This window comes from Mustela lutreola, chromosome 4, assembly GCF_030435805.1.
Source record: "Mustela lutreola isolate mMusLut2 chromosome 4, mMusLut2.pri, whole genome shotgun sequence".
Classification (NCBI taxonomy): domain Eukaryota; kingdom Metazoa; phylum Chordata; class Mammalia; order Carnivora; family Mustelidae; genus Mustela; species Mustela lutreola.
Window position 1 is genome coordinate 180,907,514 of NC_081293.1, and position 15,033 is coordinate 180,922,546.

Here is a 15,033-nt window from a genome sequence, read left to right on the forward strand (position 1 = left end):
AGCCTGCTTCTCCCTCGACTTGCTGCTACCCCTGCTTGTACTCTTTCTGTGTGTCAAATAAATAAATAAAATATTTTTTAAAAAAAACAAACAGGCGTGCCTCAGTGGCACAGTCACCAACTCTTGCTTTCAGCTCAGGGTCACGGGATTGGGAGTCTGCTTGAGCCTCTCTCCTTTTCCCTTTGTCCCTCCCCACCCCGTAGGCTTTTTTTTTTTTTCGCCTTTAAAAAATAAGTAAATCTTTAAAAGAAAAAAAAAGACAATAATGAGTGTTGGGGAGGATGCAGAGAAATTGGAACCTTCATGCACTGTGGGCAAGAATGTAAAGTGATCCATCCATTTTGGAAAACAGTTTGGCAGTTTCCCAAAAAGTGAAACACAGAGTTACATTATGACCCAGCAATTCTCCTCCTAGGTATAGACCCAAGAGAATGGAAAACATACTCACATAAAAAACTATTCATGACTATTCATAGTGGCATTATTCATAACAGCCGAAAAGTGGAAACATCCCAAATGTCCATCAACAGAAAAATGGATAAATAAAATATGGGACAGCTACCCAATGGACTATTATTTAGCAATAAAAAGAATAAAATACTGATACTTCTATAATATAGATGAACACTAAAAACATTACTATAAGTGAAACAAACGAGAAACAAAAGACCACACATATTGTATGATCCCATTCATACGAAATGTTCAGAGCAGGCAAATCGAGAGAAACGAGAAGCAGATTAATGTTTTCCAGGGGCTGAGAGCAGGGGGGAATAGGGAGTGACTGTTAATGGGCTAGGGGGTTTCTTTTTGGGATGATAAAAATATTCTGGAATTAGTGGTGGTGGTTACACAACTTTGTGAATATACTAAAGACCACTGAATATACACATTCCAAAAAGGTGCATTTTGTGGTAAGGGAGTTATATCTCAATAAAGAAAATCTAATACACCCCCCCTCTGATTAGTAAAAATCTTAAAATTTGACATCAAGTCTTGGCCTCAGGATCCGGATCTCAGCCTACTGGCTAGAAGGTAAATTGGTATAATCACTTTGAAAAACAGTCTTAACAATGATCTACCAATTCCATTCCTGGAGACCAAGCTATAGAAATAAATGCTTACGTACAGAGAGAGACAGCTACGGTAATGAGGTAGCATCGTATAAGCATAGGAATGCTGTTTGTGGCTGTTTCATTAGTAAATGCTCAAAACAGAAAACAACCCAGTGCCCATTAATAGAAGAATGAATATAAATGAACCTGGAAGGATTCAATCAAGGAAATAGAAAATTAAAATGAACTAGAGCTTCAGCAAAAACAAGGATGAATCTTACACCAAAATACTGAGTGGGAAAAAAAAGATACAAAATCTAGCATGATTCTATTGACATAATGTTCAAAACAAGACAAAACCAAGCCTTACTATTTATGGAGGCATGCACAGGGGGTAAAAATCTAAAGAAAAGCAAAGAAATTATTACATAGAAATCAGAATAGTGACTTCTACTGGCGGTAGGTATGACCAAGAATATGACATAAAGCATTTCTAGGACACCAGAACTGCACAACTACGTAGCATATGGTCATTAGATGGGCGTTCCACAGCAATTATATATAATGTACATACAACTTTAAGTCTTATGCATTTCCCTATATATATACTATGTAAAATTTTTCAAGAATATTGCATATTCTCTCTTGGATCTAGATTCTAAATGAGGTCAGTCTTGTTACCAGTGATATAGAGACTGACTACAGTCTTCTACTTTTGTAAGTGATTTGTTGGGTTCTGAGAGATGAGGGGTTAGGCGTCTTCCAAACCCTTTATTTTCTTATATTTAAAATTTTGCTAGACATATCGTGAAGCAACGTTATTAAGTACAGTTAGTACTTAACCGTCCCTGAGCAGTGCAGGGATGAGGGGCACCAAACCTCTAAGCAGTCAAAAATTCATGTATAGCTTTGAACTCAAACTTGACCACAAATACCTGTTATTAAACTGGAAGCCCTACTGACATGATAAATAGTTGATTCACACATACTTCGTATGTCTATGTGCATTCTATACTATATTCTTATAATAAAGCAAGCCAGAGAGAAGAAAATGTTAAGAAAACCAGAAGGAAAATACATTTACAGTACTGTACTATATTTATCCACATGTAAGTGGACTGCACAATTCAAACCTGTTATTTGAGGGTCGACCATTTATATAAAGTCAATTCTGTGATACCGTTTTTTAGACCACTCCTTTTGTCAAAATACAAAATCCCACTTTGTCATTTTTAATGCTCTAAATCCTGATTCCTTGTGTTCTGGCTTGTATCACTATTGCTAGGGAAGCAATCAGTGTCTGTAGTGTTAGTGCCTATCAAGCATGTATTTTTGATACATTTTAAACTTTTCCTTGTCACTGTTCAAAGTGTCTTTTTAAAAACTTATTATTTTTTAAGATTTTATTTATTTGAGAGAGAAAGAGAATGAGAGAGAGAGGGAGAGTGAACATGAGAAGGGGGAGGGTCAGAGGGAGAAGCAGACTCCCTGCCGAGCAGAGAGCCCAAGCGGGACTCAATCCTGGGACCCCAGGATCATGACCTGAGCTGAAGGCAGTTATTTAACCAATTGAGCCACCTAGGAGCCCTAGAAGTGTCTTTTAGTAAAAGGCTATATAATAGGTCTCTTATTTTGTTTACCTGACCTGATACTTTCTCCTTTAAAGATTTTATTTATTTATGTATTTTATTGAGGGAGAGAGCACATGGGGTGGGGAGACAGCTGAGCAGGGAGCCCGACATGGGGCTCAATCCGAGGACTGAGATCATGACCTAAGCTAAAGTCAGACAATTAACCGAATGAGCCACCCAGGCGCCCCTTGACCTGACACTTTTAATAAGTAATCCTGACATAATGTCAGTAAACCCACCCACATTTATTCAAAGCATTTTTACTTGGTAGGCAACCTCTATGATGGTCCCGCAGACTCTATACTTTCGAAAACCCACTTCGCTATGTCCCCTCCCACATACTAGGCTTGGTCTCTGTGACCAAGGGAATACATCGGCGGTGACAGCAGGTCACTGTCAAGATTAACTAGCTTAGGGTGCCTGGGTGGTTCAGTGGGTTAAGGCTCTGCCTTTAGCTCAGGTCATGATCTCAGGGTCCTGGGATCGAGTCCCACATCGGGCTCTCTGCTCAGCAGGGAGTCTGCTTCCTCCTCTCTCTCTCTCTGCCTGCCTCTCTGCCTACTTCTGATCTCTGTCAAATAAATTAAAAATTTTTAAATTTAAAAAAAAAAAGAAAGAAAGAAAGAAAGAAAAGATTAGCTGGCTTATACGGCACTGCAGTTTTCTGCCTGAGCCTCTCTCCTACTGCTCGCTTGCTTTGGGAAAAGCCACTGCTATGGTGTGAGGACATTCAAGCAGACAGTGGAGAGGCTGCCAAAGCAAGAAACTGACGCACCTGGCCAACGGCCAGGGAGAAACTGAGGCTTGTCCACATTATACGAGGGAAATTGGAAGTAGATCCTCCAGATCTAGATGACAGCAGCTCTGGCTGACAGCTTGACTACAACTTCATGAAGGACGCTGGACCAAAACTGGAAGCTAAGCCATGTCCAGATTCCGGACCACAGAAACTAGGAGAGGATGTCTGTGATAAGCTAAGTTTGGTGCTAATTAATCACACGGCAAGAGATAACTAATACATTTACACTGAACTCCACCTGATTTGTTTTCTATTTATATATTCCATTATTCTTCACTAACCTTTGATCAGGTTTTCTTTCATCCATTTTTATTTAAGCCTTACATTCCATTTATATTCTTAGTTACTAGGCCATATGTTTTTCTGACAAAGTTTAACATTGATAATTAACATCTTGGGGTGCCTGGCTGCTGGATCTCGGGATCATGAGTGCAAGCTCAATGTTGGGGGTAGAGACTGCTTAAATAAATAAATATAAGAAGATAAAAATTAACATCTTCCTCTCCAGAAACACCAAAACAAACCAAACAAAACAAATCCAAACCAAAATCTTAGCATGCTTTCATGTCCACCTAATACCACCAGCTACACCGTTATTTGTCATGTTGCTGTCTTCTGGAATCTGAGCTTTATATTAAATTTTAAAAAGTTAAAATATTTATAATTACTAATGCTTATACTAATCCATTGTTCATTCTTACTTCATAAATCCCACTGCTGCCTTCTGAGCATGTATTTGTTCAGGCTGGAGTAAATCTATGAATAATTCCTACAAAGTGATTGATAGACTATTTATGGTAAACCCTTATGCTTAAAACTACCTTGCTTTGAGGCCCACGGTTGAACAACAGTTTGGGAGAGTGCTCCAAGCTGACCGTTATTTTCCCACAGCACCAGGAAGACACTGCTCCATTGCTGCTTTGCATACAATGCCACAGAAAACCTAAAGTAAAACTACAGGTTAAGTATCTTTGTTTTCATAAAATCTCTAGAATTTTCTCTTTATCCTCGTTAAGAAAAAATTCAGCGTTAAAGCGTGCTCACTTATGTCTGCACTGCATTCTACTTAGCCTCTGGTGCTCCGTGTGTGTGCTCACTCTAAGGATCGATCCAACCTTTCCATAGGCCTGAGAACTGACCAGCCACCTCAAAGTGTTAACTTCGTATTAAATTTTATAAAAATACAGAAGGTACACGAAATGTCTGTGTCCCCCTCACTCCCCCAAATTCATAGTCAAGCCTCCCTGCACACCCACAGTGTGACTCTATTTAGAGATGGGGCCTCTAGGAAGTAATTAATGAAGTTAAATGATGTTATAAGGGTTGAGTCCTGATCTGATAGACCACTTGCTTTTGCCTGGCGTGTGCGCAAGTACACAAATGTGCCAAAGGAAGATCACGTGAGCACACAGTGCTAAGGCAGCAGTCTGCAACCCAAAGGAAAGTTCTCACCCGACACCAACCCTATTGGCACACTAATCTTGGATTTCCTGGCTTCCAGAACTGTGAGCAAATACATTTCTGTTGTTTAAGCCGCCTAATCTGGGGTATTTTGTTAAGGCAGCTGTAGCATACTAGTACAGTAGCTGAACTTGGAGACGCCCCCAGGGATTCTTGGTTTCTGGTAGTATTCGTTCCCTTTTCTAGTCCCCAGCCACACTGAAGAGAGTTGATCTTTTTATCCAAAACAATATTGCAGAGATGTTGAAATGTGGTTTCAAAGACTAAGTCACAAAAAAATGACTGACTTCTGCAATGTCATGACGACGCTGAACAGCCTTATGGAGAGGCAAGGAACTCAGATGTCCTGCCAAAGCCTGCACCAAGGCACCAGTCATGTGAGTGAGTGACCCTGGAAGCAGATTCTCCAGCCTCCTCCAAGCCTTCCAATGACCGCAACCCTGAACAACATCTTGATTACAACCTCATGAAGGATCTCAAGCAGGAACCAGCTAAGAACACTCCCAAACCCCTAATCTACAGAAACTATGTGGGGGAAAATAAGTATTTGTCCTTTTAATCAGGTTAAGTTTTTCAGTAATTTGTTCTACAACAGGAGTAAGTGAATTATTACAAAGCTACCATGATGAAGGTGAGTATCTCGAGCCCCTAGATGCCACCTTCCAGGCACAACTGTCTTTCTGCCCTAAAGATAAATAGGAACTTTTAAGGCTACAGATGGGTTGTGCCTACCAAGTCTCAAATTAATTCCAACAGAACCATACAGAATGTATCTGTGTGACTTAGTGACATTTATCCACGTGGTTTCATTTATAGGACTCTGTACATTTCTGTTGAACGTGACTGACTGTATGAATACACAACAACTGATTTTCTCATTCTAACACTGTCAGACATTCAGACTCCTTCCATTTGGACAGAATAGCAGCACTAGAGGTATCCTTGGTTTGTCTTTTGACGCACAAATGTATGCATTCCTGTTTGGTATTTAGGAGATGCCAACTGAGATTCTGCTCGGGGGTCCACTGAATCCAAAGATCAAAGTAAGATGTGACATCTTTATAGTATTGAATATTCCAATCGAAGAAGAGGATTTAATCCTTCATTTACTCAGGTTATACTTCAAGAACATTTTATAATTTTGTGTAGAAATGTATACGATTTGGGGTAGATTTATTCCTAAGGATTTGATTTCAATACAAATAGTGCCATCTTTTCACAATTTTACTTGTTTTTTATGGTGAGCTTTCTTTTTTTAAAAAGATTTATTTGACAGAGAGAGAGAGAGACAGAGAAGCAGTCTCCCTGCTGAGCAGAAAGCCCAACACAGGGCTGGACCCCAGGACCCTGGGAGCATGATCTGAACAAAAGGTAGATGCTCAACCACCTGAGCCACTCAGGCATCCCTCAAACTTTCATTTTATTCTCGGGCACCTGGGTGGCTCAATGGGTTGAGCGTCTGACTCTTGGTTTCAGCTCAGGTCATGAGCTCAGGATCCTGGGATTAAGCCCCAGATCAGACCCCTCACTCAGCCTAGAATCTACTCCCCACACCCCACTCTGCCCCTCCCTCAGCTCATGGGCACCCACACTCTCTCAAATAAATATGTCTTTTTAAAAAATGTATTTTATTTTATTTTATGTAGAAAAGGCAAAAAAAGAAGGAGAGGGTAGGGCAGGGGAGGGGCAGAAGGAAAAAGAATCTTAAGCAGGCTCCATACCCAGTGCAGAGCCTGATGTGGGGTGTGATCTCACAAACCTGAGATCATGACGTGAGCCTAAATCAAGAGTCAGACACTTAACTGATTGAGCCAAACAGGTGCCCCTCAAAATCTTATTTTACTGATGGGTTGCTGGAATATAGAAATAAAATCAATTTTGGAATCTGACCTATCCAGTAACCTTGATAAATTCACATATCAGTTATATCAATTCTGATAGCTAATGCATAGATTTTACATTCTCTACATACACAATCATATTGTCAGCAGACAGTTTTATGCCCTCTTTCCAATCCTTAGATTTTTTTTTTTATTTATTGCATCAAGTATGACTTCCAGTAAAATGCTGCTTTAAAAAAGTTTATATATATTCATATATATAAATGTTAGTAGGCATCCTTGTTTCATTTATAATCTCAGGGGGAAATCCTTAATAGGCCACTAATAAGTATAAAGTCTACTGGAAGTTTTTTTGGCACCCTTATCAGAATAATGATGTTCCCTTCTATTCTTTGCTGTGAGAAGAGATTTCTAATCATAAATTGTCACTCAATTTTATCAAGTGCTTTTTCTGCATCCATTACGATATTGAGATTATTCTCCTTTATTCTTTAAATGAGGAATGTTATGCTGGGTTTTGACTGTTAAATGAACCTTGCACTGGTGGAATGAATGCATATTGGGAAATCTGTTCATTATTTCTTCGTATAGCTTTTCTGCTCCCGTCTCTCACATCTCCCTCAGGAATTCCAATTACACACCAAGTGGTATACCAGTTGACAGTAACCCACAGTTCTCTGAAGCATTTATTCTTCTTTCATCTTGTTTTCTGTGTTCTTCAAATTAGTTACTTTCTATTACTCTTCCTTCAAATACACTAACCCCTTCACTCTTTTGCTAGCCATCTCTATCCAGTAAATTACCCATTTCGGTTACTGTCTGTGTGGCAGGCAGAATGGCCCCCCAGATGTCCAGGCTTCTTCCATGGAACCTGTGAATATGTTATCTTACATGACACACACCAACCCCTGGCTGACAGCGCTTAAGGAAATAGAGACCTACTGATCTTTAACCACAAAGAAATGAATTTGGCCAACAACGTAAATAAGATTAAAAGTGAATTCTTCCCCCAAAGCCTCCAGTAAGCATCAGCATCCTTCTAACATTCTGATTTTAGCCCATGAGACTTCTGTCTAACCTACAGAACCACAGGATCATAAATGGATGTTTTAATAGCCATTATGTTTGTGATCATTTGTTACAATAAAGAATGAATACAGATTTTGGTATCTAACAGTGAGGTGTTACTGTAAAAAAAACGTGAAACTGTGGAATTGTCTCTGGAAGCCAGTAGAAACGTAGAATTCAGGGAAGCATGATGAAAAAAGCCTAAATTGCCTTAAACAGACTGCTATTAGCAATCTGGTCTTTAAGAACACTGCCTGTGAGGGTTCACAGACCACTTGTAGAAATCTGGTCTTGGACTCTATCCTAAGACAGCAGAATGCACATTCTTTTCAAGTGTACATGGAACATTCTCCAGAATAGATAACATATGAGGCCACAAAACAAGTCTCAACAAATTCAGAAAGATCGAAGTCATTCCATGCATCTTTTCTGACCACAACACTATGTAACTAGAAATCAACCACAAGAAAAAATCTGGAATGAGCACAAATACATGGAGGTTAAATAACATAGTACTAAACAATGAATGGGTCAACCAAAAACATCAAAGAGGAAATAAAATACATGGAGACAAATGAAAATGAAAACCTAACAGTTCAAAATCTCTGGGATGCAGCAAAAAAAGTTCTAAGAGGGAAGTTTATAGCAATACAGGCCTACCTCAAGAAGCAAGAAAAATCTCAAATAAACAACCTAACCTTACACCTAAAGGAGCTAGAAAAAGAAAAACAAAATTGAAAACCAGTAGAAGAAAATAAAGATTAGAGCAGAAATAAACAATATATAAACTAAAAAACAGAACAGAGATCAAAGAAGCAGAGCTGGTTCTTTGAAAAGATCAGCTTTGAAAAGATCAACAAAATTGATAAACCCTTAGACTCATCAAAAAAGAGAGGACTCAGAAAAATCAGAAATGAAAGAGGAGAAATAATAACCCACACCACAGAAATACAAAGGATTGCAATAGAATATTATGAAAAACTATATGCCAACAAACTGGACAACCTAGAAGAAATGAATACATTTCTAGAAACATAACCTCCCAAAACTGAATCTAGTAGAAATAGAAAACTTAAATAGATGACCAGCAATAAAACTGAATCCATAATCAAAAAACTCCCAACAAACAAAAGTCCAGGACTAGATGGCTTCTACCCGATATTTAAAGAATTAATACCTATTCCTCACAAACTATTCCAAAAAATAGAAGAGGAATAAAAACTATGAGGCCTGTATTGCCCCCATACCAAAACCAGATAAAGGCACTACCAAAAAAAAAAAAAAGTACTACAATCTGTGATGAACACAGATACAAAAATCCTCACTAAAATATTAGCAAATCAGGGCACCTGGTGACTGCAGTCAGTTAAGTATCCCACTCTTGGTTTCAACTCAAAAGGTGATTTCAGGGTAGTGAGATTGAGTCCTGTGTAGTGCTCCATACTCAGCACGGAATCTGCTTGAGTTTCTCTCTCCTTCTCCCTCTGCACCTCCCACTTATGCTCTCTCTAAAATAAATGAATAAATATTTTAAAATATATATACATTAAAAATTGAATCCAACAATCCTTAAAAAAAAAAAAATCATTCACCACAATTAAGTGAGATTTATTCCAGGGATGCAAGGTAGTTAAATATTTGCAAATCAATCAATGTGATATATCTCTTCAATAGGAAAAAGGATAAAAACCATATCACTTCAGAAAAAGCATCTGACAAACTACAACATTCATTCATGATAAAAGCCCTCAACAAAGTAGGTTTAGAGGGAATATACATCAACATAATGAAGGCCTTAAATGAAAAAACCACAGCTAACATACTCAATGGTGAAAAGCAGAAAGCTTTTCCCCTAAGATCAGGAATAAGACAAGGATGTCCACTCTCACCACTTTTATCCAACATAGTACTGGAAGTCTTAGCCATAGCAATCAGACAAGAAGAAGGAATAAAAGGAATCCAAGTTAGTAGGGAAGAAATAAAACTTTCACTATTTGCATATACTATATATAGTATAGTATATATTCTAAAGACTCCACCAAAAAACTACTAGAATTGATAAATTCAGTAAGGTCACAGGATGAAAAACGTCAATGTCACAGAAACCCACTGCATTTCTACACACTAATAATAAACAGAAGGAAACTAAAGCAATCCCTTTCACAATTGCACCAATAATAATAAAATACCTAGGGATGACTTAACCAAGGAGGTGAAAAACCTGTACTCTGAAAATTATAAAACACTAATGAAAGAAATTAAAAAGAACACAAATGGCAAGATATTCCATGCTCATGGATTGGAAGAACAAACATTGTTAAAATGTCCATAATACTCAGAGCAATCTACAGATTTAATGTAATCCCTAATAAAATATCAACAGTATTTTTTTATAGAACTAGAACAAACAATCCTAAAATTTGCATGGAACCACAAAAACCCCAAATAAGCAAAGCAACCTTGAAAAAAAACAAAACCATACAGGAGGTATCACAATTTCAAGTTATACTACAAAGTTGTAGCAATCTAAACAATATGGTAATGGCACAAAAACAGATTAACAGATTCAAAGAAAAGGATAGAAAGGCCAGAAATAAACCCAAAAATATAAGGTCAACTAATCTACAAAAAGAGCAAGAATATGCAATGGGAAAAAGACAGTCTCTTCAACAAATGGTGTGGGAAAACTGAACAGCTACCTGCAAAAGAATGACACTGGACCAGTTTCTTTCACCATACATAAAAATAAGCTCAAAATGGATTAAAGACCTAAATATGAGACCTGGAAGCATAAAAAAACCTAGAAGAGAGCAGAGGTAGTAATTTCTCTGATACTGGCTGTAACAGTATCTTTTTAGATACATCTCCTAAAGCAAGGGAAACAAAAGCAAAAATGAACTATAGGGATTTCATCAGAATAAAAGGCATCTGCTCAGCAAAGGAAACAATCAACAAAACTAAAAGACAACCTACTAATTGGGAGAGGTCATTTGCAAGGAGAGGACATATCTGATGGAGAGTTAGTATCCAAAATATATAAAGAACTTCTAAGACTCAACACTCCGAAAACAATCCAATTAAAAATGGGCAGAAGACATGAACAGACATTTCTCCAAAGAAGAATACTGATGGTCAAAAGAACATGAAAAGATACCCTCTATCACTCATCACCAGGGAAATGCAACCCCAAACCACAGAGACACGACCTCACACCTGTCAGAATGACTAAAATCAAAAACATGAGAAACGGGAGGCCTGGGTGGCTCAGTTGGTTGGACGACTGCTTTCGGCTCAGGTCATGATCCTGGAGTCCAGGGATCGAGTCCTGCATCGGGCTCCCAGCTTCATGGGGAGTCTGCTTCTCCCTCTGACCTTCTCCTCGCTCATGCTCTCTCTCACCTCCTCTCTCTCAAATAAATAAATAAAATCTTTAAAAAACAAAACAAAACAAAACATGAGAAACAACAAGTGTTGGTGAGGATGTGGAGAAAAAGGTACACTCATACTCTTGGTGGGAATGCAAGCTGGTGCAGCCACTATGAAGGACAATATGGAGTTTAAGGTTTCTCAAAGTTAAAAATAAAAATACCCCATGATAGTCACCCTATTAAAAAAAAAAAAAACACTAATTCAAAAGGATACATGCACCCCTATGTTTACTGCAGCATTATTTACAGTAAGCAAGTTATGGAAGCAGCCCAAGTGTTTATCGATAAATCAATGGATAAAGAAGACTGGGTATGTGTGTGTGTATGTACACACACACACACACACAACCATATTCAGCCATAAGACAGAACAAAATCTTGCCATTTGCAACAACATGGATGGAGCTCAAGAGTATAATGCTAAGTGAAATAAGTCAGAAAAATATATGATTTCACTTATATGTGGAATTTAAGAAACAAAACAAATAAAGCAAAGAGAGAGATAAACCAAGAAACAGACTCTTAACTATAGTGAACAAACTGATGGTTACCAGAGGGGAGGTGGATGGGGGTGAGATAACAGGAGTTATCTCACTAAGGAGTGCATTTGTTCTGATGAGGACTGGGTGATGTATGGAATTCTTGAATCACTATACTGTACACCTGAAACTAACAGAACACTGTATGCTAACTATACTAGAATTAAAAGGGAAGGAAGGGGGAAAATCCAGTCTTGGGGGATCCTGCAAGAGCACAGAAGGAAGAAGAAGTTATTGTAAACTGGAGTAAAATGGATCCTTGTTATAGGTTAGTGGAGAGATTAGCGAAATCTTGTCCTGCAGTTATAGGGAAAATAAAACCTGTAGATAATGAACCTGACTCTTTACTGGAGGGAATTTTCCAGGGAAAGTGTTGAAGGTGTGACCTGGTTTCATCTTGCTGCTTATAGTAAAATGTGAGATGACAAATTCCACCAGTGGACAGCAGCTTCACCCTGTGCCCGAGTTCCAACCTGCCTGTGGTATCTTCCCTTCCCAACAGCCTGCCCTAAAGATCTTGGACTTGCTTAGCAAGCTCCTACTGCAAATGCCAATTCCTTGTAATAAATCTCTTTATATATTTATCTGCTACAGGTTCTGCTTCTCTGGTTGAATTCTGACTGGCAAGGAATTTAAAGCTCTGGAATATCTTTTTAGTCCCTTTTTATAGTTTTCATTTCCCCCACTGATCCATTATAACTATTTCCCACTTAAACTCTTGAAAGCATCTTTTATAAATCTGCTCAAGTTTTTGTCTGCTGATTCCAATGTCCAGGGCATATCTGAGTCAGTATCTGTTGACTGCTTTATCTCTTAACTACTAGTCACATTTTCTAAATTCTTTGCATGTCTATCAATTTTTTACTGTATATACACCACAGAGTTTTGCAGAGTTTGAAATGGCCTTGGTAGGGCTTACCCTAATTGAGGCTCCCTCCTTTCAGGATTTCCAGCACAGGTTTTCATCACTCCTCCAATCTCAAACTATATTCTGACCCCTCTTGTCCAGTAAATACTCTGGCTTTCTGTGATCCCACATCTGGGAACTGTAGGATCTCAGGAGACTAGCCAGAAATATAGAAATCTCACTTATTACAGTTTCTGCCTCTCAGACATCAACTTCCTTTCAGTTTTTCCTACTTTTCACCACTCACCAGTACTTCAAACAGTGGTGGGTTTTTCTACTTTTGATGGAAGGCAAAGTTTTGTATTAATGACAGAAGTATTTGCAGAGGACTAGTATGAACAAGCTACTCCACCATTACCAGAAGCAGGAAGCTCAACCGAATATATTTTTTTTAATATTCCATTTTATCTTCTCTATTGACATTTATGCTAGATCTATTTTCTTTTTTTGTGGTTAGTTAAGAGATTACAATATTCATCCTTCTACTATCATAGCCTACCATCAAATAATGTAACACTACTTCATGAATGATCTGAGCCTTACAAATGTGAAATTCTCTTTTCCTCCTTCATGCCCTTTATATAAATAAATCATTAAATACAGCACTTCAATATTCTTTTATAAAAATAAAAGGAACAAACAAGGTTCTTCATGTCACTTCTAGCTTTCACATTATTGCACACCCTAAAATCCAAAAGTATTTCTTGTTCAGTATCAGTTTCTTACCATATTATTTGCAATCATAATCTATTAAACACATATGCCAGAGCATACATTAAGGTAAATTCTTTAAAAAGATTGCATTACTTAGAATCCCATGAATTTCCTTTATTTGGAAAACACCAAATCCATCTGTAAAATCAGCACTACCCCCCAAAAAAAACACAGAAAGGAAATAAACTCGGAAGTAGGTTAACCCAGCAAACAGAAAATAACTGGGGTTTAGGTGAAGACACTTACCCCTCTTCGTTTTCTTTTAGTAAGCGACTGGCAATTCGGATCAGCATGCAGTAAGCAAACTGTGATTTGAGACCAGATTTAGTAAATTTATTCAACATCTTAGAAACAGCAAGGCGATCATTCTTTTTGAGGTGATACAGGACTCCCAATGCATGGTACTGAAGAACAAGAAAAACGATGTCACACACAGAAAGCTGAGGAGAGAGAGGACAAACTTCCAGGAAAATCAAATCATGTGGCCCTAGATTTTTAGTAAAGAGAAACCCAAGTGAAATGTATACCAATAGAATATCTTTTGCATACTGAATCAAACACAGGCAAGACTGAGAGGATAAGAGCTTCACCCCCAGAAATCAAAGACTCAGATTGGACCAGCGGTATTAAAGAGGTGACCTACAATCCGAAGATGGCTCTAGAAGGTTCAGCGTGGCCCCACACATCCTTAGGACAAAGGCTCTCGGGTCCCAGGCTTTACCAGTGTCACAGGTCTCTGTTAGTGGCTTTAAGTCATCTGCGGCCATGTTAGTAGTTAAAGGAGTAAACTCCTAAAGCAGACTTAAAGAGTGTAATTATGGTGGCACTTTGTGTAAAAACACAGTAAGAGTTAAAAGAGTGAGAATGTTCCTTGAGGGAAAAATTACTACTCTGTTTCCTCATAACTGAATATGCTAACATGAGAAATTGTAAACACTGAAAGGGGATGAATACATATCCTCTCAAGTACACAAAATTGCCAGTTAAAATTTTAATAGTATTCCTTTTAATTAGGAACTAACGAGTATCAAAAGATCTTCCCAAGAAGGTTTTTAAGTTTCACAACTAAAAATTACTCTTCACTGTTTGTGTAATGTCTACCATAACAAAGTTCTGAAAAGCCTAGAACTGGGACATCCTTCATCACAAATTATTTTTCAAATAAAGGTAGGAAATGCAATATGAAGGACCTTTGGAATGAGCATCTCCAACCACCACTGAATGTAAGAATCTTTCTTGAACTTTCCTACAGCTTTTAAGAAACACTAGCAGGGCCTCAGACAGTAATTCTAATCAGTGGGATACGTACTTGAGAATACGTACTAATAAGCCACTCCGTATTAGCCTTTAGCTAGTACACATCTGGGGAGTCAACACATTGCCCCTAAGATGGAGGGTTAAAGAAATCTGGTCCCAAGACCCAGTGTGACTCGATGGTGGTACCTGGACCATAATGTTGTCGCTGGAAGCGGCTTCTTGGGCTTCGTTGACCCAGCGCTTAACCACATCATGGCTTATCTTCATCATGTGCTAGACACAGAGCAAAGTAAGAGGAGATCATGCACGGTGACTAGAGGTTTGCAAGCGTGA

At 38.3% G+C, this 15,033-nt stretch overlaps 1 protein-coding gene across 3 annotated transcripts in view; it reads right to left on the reverse strand.

The window, feature by feature from the left end:
- The window catches only part of COPG2 (COPI coat complex subunit gamma 2), a 116,535-nt gene that overhangs the window by 68,303 nt on the left and 33,199 nt on the right, over positions 1 to 15,033 (reverse strand). For 2 of the 3 annotated variants that reach the window (XM_059171871.1, XM_059171873.1), the window contains 2 exons: positions 14,887 to 14,973; positions 13,690 to 13,847 (listed from right to left, as the gene is read on the reverse strand). In XM_059171871.1, coding sequence (XP_059027854.1) covers positions 13,690 to 13,847; positions 14,887 to 14,973 — 245 coding nt within the window. The remainder of the gene's footprint in view (positions 1 to 13,689; positions 13,848 to 14,886; positions 14,974 to 15,033) is intronic. The other variant, XM_059171872.1, reaches the window with a different exon arrangement.